This window comes from Pundamilia nyererei, unplaced genomic scaffold (assembly GCF_000239375.1).
Source record: "Pundamilia nyererei isolate P.nyererei 1_Seehausen unplaced genomic scaffold, PunNye1.0 scaffold00114, whole genome shotgun sequence".
Classification (NCBI taxonomy): Eukaryota; Metazoa; Chordata; class Actinopteri; order Cichliformes; family Cichlidae; genus Pundamilia; species Pundamilia nyererei.
In genome coordinates, this window is record NW_005187515.1 from 1599784 (window position 1) to 1618329 (window position 18546).

Consider the following 18546-nt stretch of genomic DNA (forward strand, 5'->3'; position numbering starts at 1 on the left):
ATACAGACAGTATCAATATGCTCTTACTGATACTTACTGAACAATAACTGACTAACTGCATTGTGCAATTGATAACAGTCCTTTAATAATACAGTTATTAGTGACATTAGTACTCAAAATAAAAATAGAAAGTATTTTACTCTACATAAATGCATACTGGTAATAAAATATAATGACTGGTGTTTCTTTTTTCTTCATTTTCCATTACTGTTTGTAGTTGTACTGGTGGATCAGGAGCTAGTAGAACTAGCTATTTGTAACCAAGCTAATACTTACTTGACCCAGTTATACCATCTCTTACCATGTGTGTTACACAAGTGCTCATAAAGCACAGATAATCTGGTTGCAGCACAGGAACTAGTTTTTATCTAAAAATTTGTTTTTACTAACTACCAGATGCATTTGATGCTGGGCTGACTGAGCTAGTTAAAATTCTTTCTTATATTCTTTGCTTATTTTTGTTTACAGTATATGGAATATGATCATTAAACTATTAGTTTTGTATTTTCCATGTTTTTTTTAATAATATATTTTAGTTTAGTTTCAGCATTCATTTTTTCAGAACATGGTGTGAATTTCTCAAACCTAATGAAGTCAAGTCCCTATGCTCATTGTGTTTACAGATTTGACTGAAATTAATTTTGTTTATTTTTTCACATGCTACTCTCAGCAGCAATAGCTAAGTGGCTAAATCACACAGTTAAATTAAGACATTAAGTATAAATCGTTAAACTAAAAGGGCTGCACAACCCAAACTAGTTGTTACTTGAGGATTAACTGTTACTAGTATTTATTTACAAAGGAAAACTACTACTACTGTTGTGTTGTTAGTGTTGCTAGCAACAAAACTTACTTTAGCTTATTAATATGAGCTATTTTGAATAGCTTTAGGTACTATAAAATGTATAGAGTGGTTTACTGTACAACTGATAAAGTGCTACCTAATAATGACATAAACGGGGGACCTTTTCTTATACAATTTAACAACATAGCTTACCTCAAATTACAAAATATCATGACTCAATATTAGCATTGTTAGCAGGTTCGCGAGGTAAGCACAAGTTTTTCAATTATTCTATATACTTTATCTGAAAGATGGTCAACTGACTTATCTTTAAAAAGCGCAAACAGAACCTCAGAAAAGCTGTAATTTCTTGAAAACCCACAAAAGTCTTTATAAAGACTGCTATACTCTCTACACTATTTTATTTGAATATCTAGGTTTTGCACAATTAATAAAATGTTGGGCCCTGAAAAATACCACAATGACATATGTCAATCTTCTAGAATATTCTCCTTAAAATACTTGCCACTTTATGCTGTAGGTGCGAAGGTTACTACAGGTGACAGCAATAATAATGGGGACTAGTCTTTGCCCTGTCTCTCTCTCATCAGCCCCAGACGGTCATGGCAGATGGGTCTCCAAGACCCTGGCTCTGCCAGAGGTTTCTTCCTGTTCAAAAGAATTTTTTTCTTCCCACTGTAGCCAAAGTGGTTGCTTATAAGGGGCCCATCTGATTTTTGTGGTTTTCTCTGTTGTCTCTTTATTATTATAGGGTCTTTACCTTACAATATAAAGCGCCCCTAACTGTTATTGTGATTTGACACTATATAGCTAAATTAAATTGAAAATACACAGCGAGTATTGACCTTTAATGAGGCAGTCAGGTGTAGTAAATCACTTCACCGAAGGGAGCTAGTTGTTTCCAAGAACGTGAAATGTATGTATCCCATTGTATATAGTTTCTTTGAATGTTCATTGAAGTTTTCAGTTGTGAGTTTGTTTATATTTTTTTACAGCATGAAAATAGAGAAATTTGCAGGAAACTTCAACTAATGAGATTATATTTTAAAACTCAAATCAGTATCAGCTTTGGTTGCTCTCATGCTTGTGACAAATAAAAGGTTTGACCCACCATGTGAATGAGAACCAATTTCACTTTGAAATGCTACTGTGTGCTCTGTTGAAAAGCAAAGCTGTAGCATTATGAGAAACATTTTACTGTCATAACATTGTAGTGCTATCACCCAGAGGCATACTTCCCTACCCCCACTTCCCTAACGCCTTTTGCTGAGAGGATTATGGGGCATCTTTTAACTCTGCCATCTGTTCCAAATTGACTTTCAATTAACACTGGCAAATGAGAAAGCTGTCAGAGCAAAGAGCAGAGCAGATTGAGCTGTTGCTCTGTGAATGGAGGATCCTGTACCATATCCAGTTCATATTCAATTCAATTTTATTTATACAACGTGAAATCACAACATCAGTCGCCTCAAGGCGCTTTATATTGTAAATTAGACCCTTCAATAATACATACAGAGAAAAGCCCAACAATCATGAGCAAGCACTTTCGCGACAGTGGGAAGAAGAAAACTCCTGTTTAACAGGAAGAAGCAGGCTCAGGGAGGGGCGGGCATCTGCCGCAACCATTTGGGGTGAGAGAAGAGTGGACGATTTACTAAATTTACTAAAGAAACCAACTTGTAATAAGACAAAAATTAGGCCAAAATTGATATATATATATTTTATTACATTTGATTCTTGTTTCTGTAGATTACATTTGATTTCAATTTGCACACTGATACATCTAATTTAGACTGCCTGAGTATTGATTAGGCTATCAGGATCTGCTAGATTTTTTTTAACCTGACTCTGTGCTTTTGATGAGTATTGGGAAACTTGTGGTATTACAAAACCGTACTTTCCACAGGGCCCAACGTTGTGTATTTTAATCCTCACAAATCATTTGGGCAGTGTATAGTTGCTGCTGAGCAAATTTGGTGATGAGATACGTGTGAAGATGTCAAACAGCCTTGAGCTAAACTGCTGCCGTGCTCATGGCTGAGGCTTTCATGAGATGTTATCATGTAACAGGAAAGGCAAAGAAAAAGTGAACAAAGTAAACAATGAAAAAAAAAACCATCTTGAATTTGCAGTGTGCACAAAATGTTGATGCTGAAAACTTATAATACTTCCTCATGGCTTTAGTCTCCAGGTGACAAAAAGTCAATATGAATTTGACCTTTTAGCCCCAGTGCTCTTGCAGACAAAACAGAAATTCATATGTGGCTGTTGTGCATTAGCTTTGCATACCTGAATTTTTACAGGACTTCCCTGGTAAAGTTATGTATTACAACACAGTTCTCCAACACGTTCAAATGGGACATTAACTTGCCAGCTGCCAAGTTCACAGTCTGATGTTGAATTGTGCTAATTTTGGAATATTGTGGTGGTGATTATTACAATGTAGTCACAGTTAGCAGTTTGGGTGCTCCCTCACCATTAGTGCTAACCTGATTGAAGCAGACTGTGCTGTGTGTGTGTGTATCTGCACACATGGTGGTAGAAACAGCTGGTCAATAGGCTTTGGCTCGTCTCAGCACAAAGGTCATAACCCCTGGGGTCAGATAAAGAGTGCCACACTATAGATCCTTATTAGAAGGCAGTCCATAGAACAAGCACCATCAACCCCCTCTCAAAACACACAGTCTTATGATTATGTGATTGTATTTGCCTACAGAGAGGGGATTTGTACAAACATGAGCATGCTCTCAACTGTATTGCTTAATGTGGACAACACTGCGCATTGGTTGAATACTTGATTGACACATACAGTAGAAGAGAAAAGCACAAAAAAACCATCAAAGATGAAAAAAATACAGCATGAAAACTACAGACAGTAGCTGTTTTTAACACTCAGTTTTACTTTATTACTTCATATGTTATAATTTCTCCACAGTTGGCTGATGGATTGATAACAACACATAGAAAAATATGTGGGACTGGCTGCATCACATATTTTTGACACCGCCGCCATTTCTCTCTGCACGTAGATGGGCGATCCATAACTGCCAGTGGACACACACTACTGCCACTGAACCATAATTTTTCCTATTTGCAGTAATCTGGAGATGCTGGTTGTTCTTGTTACAAAATCCTAAATATTAAATCTTTTTCTTGTTGAATGGCAGAGCTATAAATAGTAATAGTGGTAAAAGTGACACTCAAAAGCTGCACTCAAACCAGTGATGGTAGACAGTATGAGATAAAGCTCCAGCTGTCTCATATTGATAAGAGCAAAAAGTCAAAACTGTCTGACATATGTACTTGTTTTTGTGAATCATACAGATAAATATGCTGAGCGTGGTCATCACCTGCATCAGTTCTGCATCAGTTTAGACTTAACCTGCTTTATTAAAAATATATTATGAAAAAGTGTCAAATTAAGAGGACACTATTTCATTATTGGCATTCAAATGACAACGAGACAGCATGTCACAGTGAACAATGTTATTTAATTGTACCAAAATGTGTACATGAAATTTGTTGAATAATATCTACAATTTCTTAGAACTCAGACAAGAAGGCGTCATTATTGAATGAAATTTGCATTTAACTTGTATCATCCGTTTTACTATAGGACACAGTGATTTTCTCTCTTCTTGTTTCAACTCAAGTTTGTATTCCCACACAGTGAATGTTGGCGTTTCCTTTGTTAAAACAGCAATTTTTAGTGGGGGGACGCCGGAACTGAAACTACCCTTCAGGGGGCGTGGGGGACACCCCGTCAGACCCGCCTTTGACAGTACTAGATGGCCTTCTGATGCAATACCCCAGCGGAGGGATCAACCCATACGAGCAGGATCAGCAGCGGTTTGCGTTGTTGCTTGGATACGAACGCAAAGGGCGGTGCATTTGGGGTTCGTTTCTAAATGAAACTGCCATTACTCAGCGGACATTTTGGCTCTGCGCATTCTGTCTCGACACAGTATGACCTTCTCTGATGTTTGAGCCCGAATGACGCCAGTTTCCTTGACGCTGTTGAAGACGCAGCAGACGTGAAAACAGCGCCATTTCTGTCGGCGTCCATGATAGCTATGCGACTGGAACAGATTCCAGAGCTCGAGCTCGGAACAGCAGCGGGAGAGAAATAGCCGCTCCCCTCTCGCTGCTTCTCTTAACTTCAGCCAACGGCAGGTACGTAAACCAGCGACTCACATGGAAGTTTTCTTTTCGCATTGAAATATCCTAATTCCTACTCGGTATTTCATGCTTAAGAGCTTACTGCTTTGCCTATATACGACGATATGACGCACAATTTTGAAGGGAAACGTCTGAAAGTCCTCTGTAGGCTACCGGGCAGGCGCTCCTCCTCCCCCTCGGTCACAACAACAAGCGTAGCTAACCTTATGTAATGGTTGTTTCGGTTTTAATAAAAACGCATTTCCGTTTTGTTTTGACTCTGTGCTTGCTATTTTCATGTGCCGTGTTACAGAAAGTTGCTCAAATGTTAGCGTGTTGATATATTTAATAGAGAACTGTCAGGTCTCTGTCACCGTATAGAAACAAGCTCCGTTTACCTGCTCACCACTTCAGTAGCGTTAGTCTTCAGATTAAAAAAAGAAGAAACGAACCAAATCAAACAAACACTTCGTTATAATTATGTATGCTAGGTGGTAGTCGTATTAATATTAAAATCCGTCTTATGACCAAAAATGAGAAGCTGTCGGCAGCTAACTTGGCTAACGGCTTATTAGCTAAAGGTCGGTGGTCAAGCTAACCTTGCTGTTTGACTGCAAAATGACTCTTATAGCATAAGTCTGCGCAACGTTAGCTGACGCCACAGCTGTTGGCTAATGCCAGACTAAATGGTATATTGGCATGGTGATGACATTTCTGACTAATACTAAATATTCTTCTAGATTTCCCTGTAGTTGCTTTGCCGCACTCGGTAGCTCAACGGCGTGACGTTAAGTCAGTTAATATTTGCGCTAAGTCACAATAAACCCGCTAAAGCGGCACGCATTTGTTTCTCATGTGGGATAATTTGAGTACTGTTGGATAAAGTTGGTCTGGTGTCGTGCAGTGAAAAGCTAACTGCCGGCCGGAGATGGTGTGCATTTAAGAAACAGCTGGGTTGGAGATACTGGTCAGCCATATTTAGTAGTTTTCGAGCTAGCTAACCTTTCAGCTGCTGTCCATCTGCACTTCTATAAACATTCTTATACATAAAGGTGTCGGCCGCTGGAATCACGTGATGACAAGCTCTAAGGCTTCATATCTCGACCTTTTTATGTCGTAACTTATAATATACCACCGCTGAATGACGAGCACTGGAGCCAATCAAATCGCCGCAGCCTCCATTTGCTCTTCACGTCGGTGTCCTAATCCACCGCTGCTATACGAGCCTTCCCCTGCTCACTGCCCGCAGTTACACTCAGCTGTTGGATTTGTCGCTAATACAGAACTTATTGGCGATATTAGTCATGAAACAATGCGGATGTTTTGTGATCGTGATACACAAAAGTAGTCAAACAGGAAGGATTTCTTCATGCCCTGCACTACAAACATGTTTCACTTTGTCTGTCACTTAAATGGCATGCAGACCTGAATAGCATGAGCATTTGAGAATTATGTGAAGGGTCACAGTCGGCTATATTTTGAGGAAATGCAACATTGCTTAAAACAAAACTTTTTATTCTGCTGAAAGAGATTGGGCATACTTGTTAAGATTTTATAGAAACAAAAAAAAAATTAAAGATTTGATTATCTGACACACATGCTACAATTGAACCTATTATAACATTAAATGCTCCTTTGTTTCCTCCATAAAATGCATCTTATATTCAGCTGAAAGGAGCAAACTTGTGTCTTCATGTATTATTATTTTTTATTTAAAAAAAGGTCCTGATTCACGCTGCTTTGCTATGCTCTCTTGCATTCTACATTGAAAATATATGTGAGAAACTTGTTTACTCTGTTTCAGGTTGTGCCGGTGAAGTAAGACGTAGCCACAAAATGGACCCCTCTGACTAAAATGCAAACACGTCTTGTGTTTTGCTCAGAAGCTGAAATCTATCAGCAGCATTAAGCCATGCCTGATGAGTAACATCCCCCCTTTTTGCTCAAAGCAATAAAAAAAAACAAAAACAAAAAAACATTCTACATGTCTCCCCATGTAGTTTGTACTGCTGGAGTGACAGCCTCCTCTTTCAGATAGGTTAATCGCCTCTGCACCTTTCTCCACCAACCACCCAACAATAAATACCTGTCATAATGTTGCTCTACCCAAGAATGGCCAATACCTGAGGTCCCATGCGTCCAGTGAGCACCGATTCAGACGGTCCTGCTCCTCCTGAGAACCTCTCTTGCCCCTACCCTCTTGTGGGCCCCCTGCCTGCCTCAAAGATGTCTCTGCTTCATTCGCTGGGTCCAGTGCAAAGCTGGCTAGGCCAGGAGCTTGAGAAGTGCGGGATTGATGCCATGATTTACACCCGCTATGTTCTCAGTCTTCTCCTGCATGACAGTTATGATTATGACCTACAAGACCAGGTGAGAATTCAGAAATATAAATAAATTTTCTTTTACCCTAAAGCAATTATTTTCATTGCTGGTGTAGGAATAAAAATGTCTGGTCAGGGGAATAAGTCAGTTTGCCAGGAGAGGTTCACAGTGTGGATTTTCTTTCAACTGGCAATTGTACCACTGATTCAAAAGAGGAATCTTTTGAGTTTTGCTCTTTGCCTTTACATTTTAAAATGCTTTGTGATTGACTTTTCTTGGTTTGTGTGCGAAAGGAAAATGACATCTTCTTGGGATGGGAGAAGGGAACGGGGAAGAAATGGGGCAAGAGCAAGAAGAAGGGAGGGACCGATCTGAGTCTTGAGGAAATGAAGAAGCAAGCCGCTGTGCAATGTCTCCGCTCTGCATCTGATGAAGTAAGCTTTCTTCTACTTGGCTCTTGTAATTCTGCGGTTGTTCAGCTGTTCATTATGACACAACTTAGGCTTTATTTTTAATGATTTTATTTTCTGTGGTTTAAAGTGATGAACTCAAATCACTGTTGCTTTGGAACCTGATAAACCTGTCGGTGACTGTCACTGACTCCATTTTTTTGGGAAACTTGTGAATGAAAAGCAGTCTGAATACAAGAGACATGGTGGTGCTAATTATGTAAGGAATCTGTTACTGTAGTATTCTTGTCATTTGTTAAGGTGCAGTCATGCAGCTCCTGATTGATTGAATCGCAGTGGATAGACTGTGAATAAAGCTATGTCAGTATGTGAAGCCAAAGCAGTGTAAAATGGAGATCTGTATTGAAAATGCATAGTCACCTTTTTTGCTGGATGGTCACACCTTCTATTAGTCTGCACTAGAAGGGGTACATTACTGTCAGGAGTTAAGTTTTTATTGAACATAAAATAGTGCTATTCTGACTTCTAAATGACCTTCAAAATCAACATAATTTGTGTAAGGGGTTAAGGTATTACACAAGTATAAATTAGATTGCATTTCTATTTTTATGAAGGGGAAAAACAGCAGAAAAAAAATTGCTGGCATTTTCATGTATGGTCAGCTGTAGTAAGGGGTGTGTGCTTCAGCTGAGAATGACACAGTGTAAATAGCTGGAAGGAGAAAGGGGGAAGGATCTGCAAGGCAAGAGGGAGGAGTGTGGAGCTCCTCCCTGGGGACTGGACTCTGCACTCTATTTTTTAACTAGTACACAGTGCACGGAATTGCAGCAGAGTCTGTGGGTTGTCAGCTGACCAGCATTAGCACAATGATGCAAGAGGAAACACAGGGAGGAGAAAACTTTGGTTTCCTTTTAATGAAGTGGTATGGGAAGAAATTTTGTTGTCTGGGAGAATGAACAACAAATATGTGAAACTGTTGAGAAATGGTTGTTTTTATTTGTTTCACGCTCATTGCTCTGACTCCTTGGTTTAAGCTGGCATTTTAAACAAGTTGTTGTTTTTGTTACAGTTACTGTTTTTCACATTCTGTTCAACTGTTGAAGGAAGCAGTATATTGTAACAGTATATGTAGCAACTGCACATTGTTAAAAACGCGTAAGTCAATTATTTATCGTTAGTGGAGGGTTTTTTTTTGTTTTTTTTTTTTCTATCATTTTGAAAGCATTTCTGTACCAAAGCTAAATATAGAACAATTGTTTCTGAGCATGCCTGAGCTTTTGTAATTCAGTTGGCTCAAGTTATGTCCATCTTGTGTTTTTCATTCTTTCATTTGGGTAAGACTAGTAGTGTTAGGAACACTGCAGTCTTATCTAAGGCAGGATTGTGCTTTTTTTGTTTGTTTGTTTTCTCCCATTTTTTGTCACACTTGCATGTTGCATTAAAAATGTTGCCTCTGGTACCCTTGACAGCAAGAACTGCAGTCATTGCTGTGGACAGCTTTTGGCCCACTCTTTGCTTTAATTCAGGCAAATTAGATGGCAATGGTTTTCACCAAGGAACTTTTCAATGGGTGCCATTTTTTTTTCCCACTGTCTATTTTTTATTGTCGTGAATGCCGACCATGACTCAGGCAAGTAAGACCTGCAGTGGGTCTTAGTGTAATTTTTCTAGGCTAGCCACTTTTGGGAAGGTTATGCCTTGTTCCATGTAAGAGAGGACTCTAGAGCCTCAAAATTACATCATAATATTCCAAGAAAATGTGTCAAATATTCCAAAAATATTTTGAAATGCGTGGGAAAAATGACTGATCAACATTTTATTGATGCTTGCAGGCAGCAGGATTTATAAGTAAATGAAGAGCATTTCCCATCCTTTTTTTTTTTTTTTTTTAGTAACTTATTATCATTTTCTCATTTTTACCTCTTGGCCTTAAAGGCTAATGGGATATCCTTGTCACCCAACCTGGTGGGTAGATGGGAGATTGGTGTGGACACCCAAAAAATCTGAGATTTTCAGTGACCTCAACCTCGGTCAAGTTTTCTGAAAACCAAATGAATGTGATAACTTGAATGAGACACATAGGATTTTGAAATTGATACCGTAGGTGTCAAAAATTTTTTTAGGATCAATTCAAATCCCAGTGACATTGACCTCAAGGTTAAGGTAATAAGTCAAGTTTTCTAAAAACTTTGTGAATGCGATAACTTGAGAATGTTGGGGATGTTGGATTTTCAATCTACTAAAAATCTGGGATTTTGAATCTCAGTGACCTCTGACTTTGAGGTCAAGGTCATGTTTTCTGAAAATCTTGTGAACTCAATAACAGCAAACCTAGATGTGTGTGCTAGCAGGCTGAGGGGTAGCACTGGCAGTTGCCAGTATTTTTATTTTTTTCTGTAAGTTTTAAGTAGAAGTATTAAAATAACTGCTTAACATTTTTGTTTAGCAATAACGAAAGGAAATCAACCTTGTCAGACGTTTCAACCACCCCTATGTTGCTACCATGCAGCTGCATTAGTAATTTCCATTCAGCATTTGCTCTTCCTGTCCTACAAATTTGAACTAGCGGGTGCTTCAACCACACTTGGTCAAATCATTTGTTTATATTTGGGTCATGCATTTCCAGCTGCTAGCATCCTCTTTCATAGCCTGGTTGTACAACATGTTTTTATATCACGCAGTGAAATGACTTTGTGTGTCCATCTTCAGTCTTCAGCAGGATAGATAGATAGATAGATAGATAGATAGATAGATATAGATATATATTTCCCATTCATAGCTGTAGTATCCTGGACAGCATGCATCCAGACAGCTGTGTTTACTCTGTTTGTGGATAATGTCTCTCACCGTGGTTTGCTGGAGTCCCAAAGCCTTGTGACATGATGTAGAGTGTGTTGAGATGTTTTGGTCTACTTTGCCTTGTCAGATGGGTTCTATTTAAGTGATTTCTCAATTTAACAGCAACAGCACTAATTAGGATTCATTTGGCTACGGAACTTGGCTTTCTAAAATATTGTGGTTAATCACAGTTGATTCATAGTTTAACAAACGGGAGCAATTACTATTTTAAAAGAAGGACCGGCAGGGTTGGATGGCATTTTTTTCTTCCATCTGAATGAAATAATTAAAAAGCTATAATTTTTGCATTAATTCTGGTTACTTTATTTAATATTAAAATCTTCTTGTTTTGAACCATGTATGACAAATATTTTTTTTTATAAAACAGTTTATATTGTTACTAAACAAGCAAGAAAACTGCAATATCTTGATAAATTTCATTGTTGAGATTTGCTGTCCAAAATTGGGGAATTGTTGTGGGAATTATTAAGTACAGTATAAAAATATGCATCTCTAATCTTTTTGTCTTTTTCATCTGTGCAGAACTCTGGAATTGAAAGCCTTGTTGAAGAGCTTTGCTCTAAACTGAAGGAGATCCAAAACAAACAGAAAGGTTTGATATCCTGTGTTATCAAATCTATACTCATTTCATTTAAAAACATTAAGTGATTGTTCTAATGTGATGTTTTGGTGTTTAATGTTTTGTGCAGAGGAAAAACAGATTAGAAGGAAATCTGATGGCTCTCAGTCTCCAGAACGTGTTGAGTCCCCCTCTTCAAAGGACCAGGTGGAAATGTAAGCTATATAATGTGGGCGTTTTCATCCAAAGTGTGTGTTTTACTAAAAAATAAAGGTGACCTTTTGCAGTTGTATTTGAATTAAATTGCATGTAACTCCCATTTTCTCATCTCTTATATCTGCAGGTATTATGAAGCCTTTCCTCCTTTGTCAGAGAAATCTGTTTGTCTCCAGGAGATTATGACAGTGTGGAACAAGGCTAAGGCCTGTACGTATTCAAGCTCCTCATCCTCTGCAGCCCCACAAACTAGCACAGACACCTCTTCCCCCAAAGACTGCAACAGTGAAGGCGAGGCTGCAAAGGAGCGAAACCTAGAGGCGTGTGGTACCATCACTACTGTAACCAGCGAGAGAGGCCAGCAACGACGAGGCAAGAAGGAGAAAGAAAACAGATATCACAGTGGTGCAACAGCAGAGGAGAAACCTACTGTCCACTCTAAGAGACAGATAAGACACAGATCTGAGGGCAAATACCGACCAAGATCTTGGTCTTCTGGCTCTAGTGAGGCAGGCTCAAGCTCAAGTGGGAACCAGGGTGACTCAAAGTCATCAAGAAGCAAGGCAGTTAGAATAAGGCACAAGTCCAGGGAGGCTGCAAAGAACAGGAGAACACGCAACAGTGGGCAAGTGAAGCTGCAGGTGAAGGTTCTTGATAAAGAAGAGCGAAGAAACACTGGAGGGAGCAGTAGTGGCACCACCGGTGGCACTGCCAAGCAACCACAGCCTTACAAAAAGGGGAAGAGACCGCTGAAAGAGATTCGTAAAGATCCAGGCTGGGTGGAAGCAAAAGAGTCCGGAATTGAGGCCAGGAACAGAAAAGAATACATGGAGGAGCCACTTTGGTATACTGAGCCCATAACAGAGTATTTCATACCTTTCAGCAGCAGAGAAAGCAAGCTGGAAACAAAATATCGAAGCAAGGTAGATTCTCCCGGTGGCTTTTCCTTGTCAACCAACATGGAGAGGCTGCCGGAGAGAATCCAGGGAATCTACATCGCCAATGAGTACCAGAGAGCATACCTAGCAGCAGGCTCATTTGTGGATGGGCACTTTGTAGAAGGGCCTGGCGAAGCAGACGATGAAGCTGCTGAACTCACTGGGACCTCAAGCTGCCCTCAGCCAGAGGATAGTAGAGATTTAGATGACAAGCATCTGTCTGAATTCACTCACTTCTATGAAGTAGATATTTATCAATCCATATTGGATACTAGTGCCTCAGATTCAATACAAGAGAGTCGGATCTTAAGCATGATTCGACAGAAAAGCAAAGAGCAAAGAGACGTTGAGGCAGAATGTTGTTTAGTGTTAGATGGCCTTGAGCAGCAAGGGAAAAGTGCAATGCAGGAAGCTTCAGGATCTGTTGGATATTTAATGGAGGATCTTGAAAACATGGCGCAAGTTTGGGGATGTTATTCACCATCTACTTCAGAGGATATAGATGGAGAAAGCTTCATAGGAGACTCTCCCATCCGTCTCTCTCCGCTCCTCGATAGTGTTTCATTCACACTGAGCAAACTGTCAGGACATCTGGAGGAGTGCCCCGTTCCTGAAGCCACCAGTGAACAATCCTGCTTCTCTCTTTTCGAGCTGCAGTACGACAGTCCTACTTTTCCTTTTCCATGCGACTCACTCACCGTTGGTCACGAAAACAACACCGATTCTAGTAGCTGTCTCGACCTACATTCAAATAAACAGTCTCGTTTGCTAATATGGACCAAAAATAGTGCCTTTGACGAAACTGAACACTGTTCCAACCTATCAACGCGAACGTGCAGTCCGTGGTCTCATTCGGAGGAGACTCGTTCTGATAATGAGCAAGGAAACGTTCCAGCAGAAGATGTTGCTCAAATTGGCAGTGAAGAGATTAACTGTATAATACCTCCTCTGACTAGTACATATCTCGAGGATGAAATCTTGGATTTTTTGCAAGAAGACTCTGACCGTAAGTGTGAGGAGGTCAGTGTTAGCACAGCATCCAATCAGACCTTCACCAAAAAATCTAAATTGGAGTCCATTTGTGGTATAGCTTTGGAAGAGGACGAGAGTAAACAGTATAGCACCGGCATGTTTTCGGACAACACAAACCAACAGAGTGATAACTACACCTCAGGGATAATAAAAGACATTTGGACTGCAATTGGAAACGGCAAATCTGTAACGTCACGTCAAAGAGCAGAAAAATCCAGTGAGGGCCTCTTCTCAGAGGAGTCAGGTGGTTACTGCTGCAGCTGTCTGGAGGTGCATGCGAAAGGAGCTCCAATTCAGGGACCTCAGAAAAAAGCAGTGCAGCGGTCAGAATACCACCTGTGGGAAGGCAAGAAAGAAGAGCAGGACTTGGCCAAAAACAAACTCTCCAAGTTAGATGGTGCTGGGGATTACATGACTCCGTCCAAGCCCTGGGACTTGAACTCTGACAAGGAAAGCACGTCGTTCATCCTAGGAGGGGTATATGGAGAGTTGAAGACACTAAGCGGTGATAAGAATTGGGCTGTTGTGCCACCAAGTAATGCCCAAGATAACTTGCTGCAGTGCGCTGCTGTAGCTGCATCTGCTTCAGGCTCAGATATGCTCACCATCACTGGCACTGATGTGTTCATGAACACAAGCAGCTGCTTTGCACCTGGGCACAGGCCCCTGTGGAGGCCACTGGTGTCCTTTGGGCAGAGTGACCAGGCCATTAGAGGAGGTGGCGATGGATTGAATAAGGGATTTTCTTTCATCTTCCATGAAGATTTGCTTGGATCTTATGGAGGCCTGCATAGTGAGGATCAAGGTTTAGAATACCCATTTGCATCCTTCAACCTGAACAGTCCCTTCTCTCAAGTCCTTCATGTTGAGTGTTCCTTTGAGCCTGAGGATATGGCGTCATTCAGTCCAGGGTTCAAGCCAAAATCTATTCTTTGCTCAGACTCTGAGAATGAAGCTTTTCACCCTCGAATATATGGCATCAATCGGACACAGTACAGGGCCATTCGTATTTCCCCCAGGACCCATTTCCGACCAATATCTGCCTCTGAGTTGTCCCCTGGTGGAGCGAGTGATTCTGAGGCTGAGTCTGACAAAGAGGAGACAAGTTTTCCCATCCTAGCACCAGTTGATGTCTTCGATGATCCTCAGGCAGACCTGAAACCTTTGGAGGAGGACGCAGAGTGCGAGGGCCCTTATTATGGGAAGTCAGAACTGGAATCTGGTAAATTCTTACCCAGATTAAAGAAGTCTGGCATGGAGAAGAGTGCTCAGACCTCTCTGGATTCACAGGAGGGCTCCAGTACCCTCCTGCCAATCGCTGAGCAAGAGATTTGCTTAGACTGCAAAACAGCAGCAGCTGTTACCAGTGCAGGTGGACAGACGGACACTTCAGTCACCAAGATTCAAAAAGACGAATCTTCAGGAGAAAAGCGGTTCTGCTCGTGTTCACCAACTGGTCACATTCCCAAGTATGGGATTGCTTACGACTTTATTGGAGATGTGGCAGAGGTAAGTCTTTAGTCAAATGATTTCTGATTCTCAATTTCTACACGGTGTTTTGTCATTTGCTGTGAAATCAATCTGTTGGATGAATACGGATTTAAAAACAAACAAACAACTAACTGTGCATTTGTTTTATTTAGTTCTCTCTGTTAAATACAGGTGAACAGGAAGGAACTGGGAACCAGCAAGATGAGTGCTGGTGGCAGAACACAACTTGTTCCCCCCTCTTCCCTGGATCTCAGTGCACAGGTAAAACTTGGAAAACATTAGATCCTTATCTTATTCATGCCATTATTGTGTAGAACACATGAAACAACTTTTTACCTCTCAGCTGTAAAAGTCTGATGGGGTATAGTCATCACCCCGTTGGTTGGGTGGGTGGCGTGGGCTGCTAAGTTTGTGTATAATTGAGAATGAGGCCACGTGGACAAGTTTGAATCTCAATGAACTTGACTTTGAGACAAGTTTTTTGAAGATCTTGTACAGGGGATTTTATTTTTGGGAGATTATTGGAATTAAGTTTTTCTCTCAGCATATAATTGTCTGCTTTACCGAAACTGTAGTTGTTTCTTTTACAATTTTGCTACTCTGGTATCTAGAGACATTCTGCTTGTAGCATTAGTCTAGTCTAGTTCTAGTTAAGAATCTGACCATTTTTCTTTCTGTCCTTCTCCAGGGAGCAGCAACATTTGAATATTCTACCTGTTGCAGAGAGGAAACCTTTCTTCCTCTCCTTTTGTGACTGGACCTCTCTACCAGCAATGATTCAGGGTCATCTCAGAGCTGGAAAACCTAATTTAGGCTCATTTTTTTTCTGAGACGCCCCTCCAAATCCCACAATGCATAAACCCTGTTGGTTTTCATTTTCTAACTTTAAAAAAGGAGAAAAAAAAGGAGAAAAAAAACCTTGTGTAATCAACAATCGGATCAACAAAAATAGGAAAATTAAAAAAATATGTTCTGTGTTTGAGTGATGCCATGTGCGGATGTGCATTTTTAAGCATTTAGGCATTTTTTTTTTTTTGAATTTGTTTGGGTTGATTCTTTTGTACACTGGTCCCTTTTCAAGTCTCACAGTTATCAGGAGGGACAATCTTTTGTTCTATTGTTGTCCATTTTGTTACCACCATTTTTGCTTTTTGAATTAGGTCTCTGGTAGTTGGTGGTCTTTGAATGGTTGTTCGGTATGTTTGTCCAGCCTCACTCCTCCTTTGTAGTTGTGTGAAAACGACTGCTATCGCATCCTCTACTTACAAGATTGTGTTCAGAAAGACGATACAACATTTTTTTTTTTTCTTTGAATGACACCATAAGACTTTTAAGAGTTCAGTTTAAAAGTTTAGTTTGTTTGGATGACTTTCTGAATGTGAAGTAGAGAATGTGTGCCGCTTCATTCTGAATCTCTGTTCCCCATGTGAGAGATTTTTTTTTTTTTTTTTTTTTTTTTTTTTTTGGAATGGTGATAGTCCTTTTAGAATCCAGCAGTAGATATATTGTGGTTTGTGAGTCGCAAAAATATTAAACAAATGAATAAAAATAAGGAAATCAAATGAGTTTTTTGTTTGGCAAAAAATACTAATAATCTACTTGAAAATGCAATGCTGTAAAAGACACTGGGGGGCAACGTTTGATTTGGGGTAATAACCCATCATGATAAGACATGACTACAGTCTTTGTTTTCTTTTAATGTTTTGTTTTTCTCTCCAGAGACCTGCATTGCAATTGAATGAGATATGTTGTTGTTGTTTTTTTTTGTGTTTGTTTATTTGGTTATTTGGGGTGGGAGGTTGTGTGAGAGAGCGTGTGTGGGGTTTTTTTTGTTTTGTTTTTTTTGGGGGGGGGGTCTCTCTGTTTCTTTTGTAATTTTAATGGTACAGACTATTGGTGCTATAAATACGTTCAAAATATTTTGAAGTTGCAGTTTTATTATATGACTCTTGATTTAAAGATGACAAAAATTTTATTTGTTGTCCCTCAGATAACCTATAAGAAAATGAATAGAAAACTTGCCCTTCCTGGTTAATTTGGCTGGATTTTTATTTTAATGAAACCTATCTGTTGTCTTACTCTCCTGTAACAGCAGAAGGAGAAATACTTGCAGGTAGCATGTCTTCATTTTCTATCCATCCTCGGAAAGGCCAAAACTGGTTCTCCCTGCTGCAGCTAAACAGATTGATAGCAGTGTAAGTGGTGGGGCAAATGTTCAATCTAAAAAAAGGCGTAACTACACTAAGGTACAAATGCTTTTTGTTCTCCATATGGGTTTTGTTTTTATTTTATTTTTATCTTTTGGTGTTCACTATATCATGTTGAAATGAAATATTAAGTAATGTGTGTGTGTGTGTGTGTGTGTGTGTGTGTGTTGACATAGAACTTGTGAAACTACTGGTTCAGAATGAGTGGTTGTTGATTTTTTTTTTTTTTTTGATTTTTTTAAAAATATGTGTATGGTGAGCTTCACCTTCATTAATTTGGCCTAGCTTGAACTAAAACCCTGATCCAATTGGCTACCAATTTGTCGTGGCACATGTGCCTCCCTGTGTGACCTTTGCTTTTGAAACCCCAAAATATTTGCAGATAAGCATGTTTCCTAAAAGGTGTTTTTCTGTCTGATCTTTTATTGTCTTCTCATTTGAGGATAGTAGCAGTGTGTATATATTCTTTTTATTTTCATACTTAATTATTTTTTTTTGTTGTTGTCATATCATACCCCAAACTGAAGCACAGATTACCAAAATCATCCCTCTGTCATGGGTACATGTCAGCAGTGTACACAGTAATGCACTGTCGCAGGTAAAGGTGTTTTTATTTTGGGCATGGCTTTGACATGGCTCTGTAGAAAATTAAGATTTGAAGGTCCAAAGTTTTAGTCCAATGCCGCTTGATTTTAAAAAAGGGCCCCCCCAAGTAGCTGAATGGAAGGTACTTAACTTCAGGGTCTTGTCACCTTTCTTTGAGACACTCAGGAATTTTTTAATATAAGCATACTGCATAGTCTACACTCAGACCTGTGGCAGTGCATTGATGCATCAATGTAAAACATTTTCTTCAAATGTTGAACAAATTATTGACAGGAGTTCTTTCCAAACAGCAGAGGTGACTGTCATTAATTTAGAGCTGTAGTTTTAGGAAGGGGGGAAAAAAGAACTAAGCCATTGTAAATTGCATAAGCAATGTGGAAGGGAGTCCCATGAGCCCCAAGTCCTATGCAATACCTTGGCGCATGGAAACATTGAAGAGAATATGGAGAAATGTCCTTTAGTTACTTTTGCATGTGGATCGCTTTTGAGTGAGGAACACATGGGACAGAAAAAACAAACTTATGGAATGTCTCTAAAAATACAGCATGCAAACATCACACTCCATCTTTTTTTAGTTGGATTATTATGGGTAAAAAAAATAAACTTACGAGTGAGGTTAAAGTGATTGAAAGAATGCTATGACTGTGTGTGTGTGTGAAACTGTCAGTGAATGTGTGCAAGAAATCACAAAAAACACTTACTTGGGAGTTCTGTATTTAACTCTTCCATTTTGATAGGCTGTGTTTGAAACAAAACGTGACGAGTAAACGCATTCAGAGAGGGTTTATGTGTTCGGAGAGACTTCTTACAAGCAAACTTTCAACTGCGCTGTGTTCTGAACAGCATATCCAGCACAGAAAACCCAAGTTTTCCTCGTCTGTTCATTCCCAAGTAGATGATGCTCCTTTGCCCTCCCTCTTCTCTATGTTCCTGAACCCTATGT

At 39.7% G+C, this 18546-nt stretch overlaps 1 protein-coding gene across 1 annotated transcript; it reads left to right on the plus strand.

Annotated features, from left to right (window-relative positions):
* The first annotated feature begins 4450 nt into the window (after nucleotides 1-4450).
* kiaa0232 (KIAA0232 ortholog) lies at nucleotides 4451-17111 on the plus strand. The gene is made up of 8 exons (XM_005741853.2): nucleotides 4451-4978; nucleotides 6768-7333; nucleotides 7579-7719; nucleotides 11077-11146; nucleotides 11244-11328; nucleotides 11457-14808; nucleotides 14943-15051; nucleotides 15479-17111. Exons 2-8 carry the CDS (start codon nucleotides 7097-7099, stop codon nucleotides 15493-15495), a joined length of 4011 nt encoding a protein of 1336 aa, XP_005741910.1. The 5' UTR covers nucleotides 4451-4978; nucleotides 6768-7096; the 3' UTR covers nucleotides 15496-17111.
* The last annotated feature ends 1435 nt before the right edge of the window (nucleotides 17112-18546 follow it).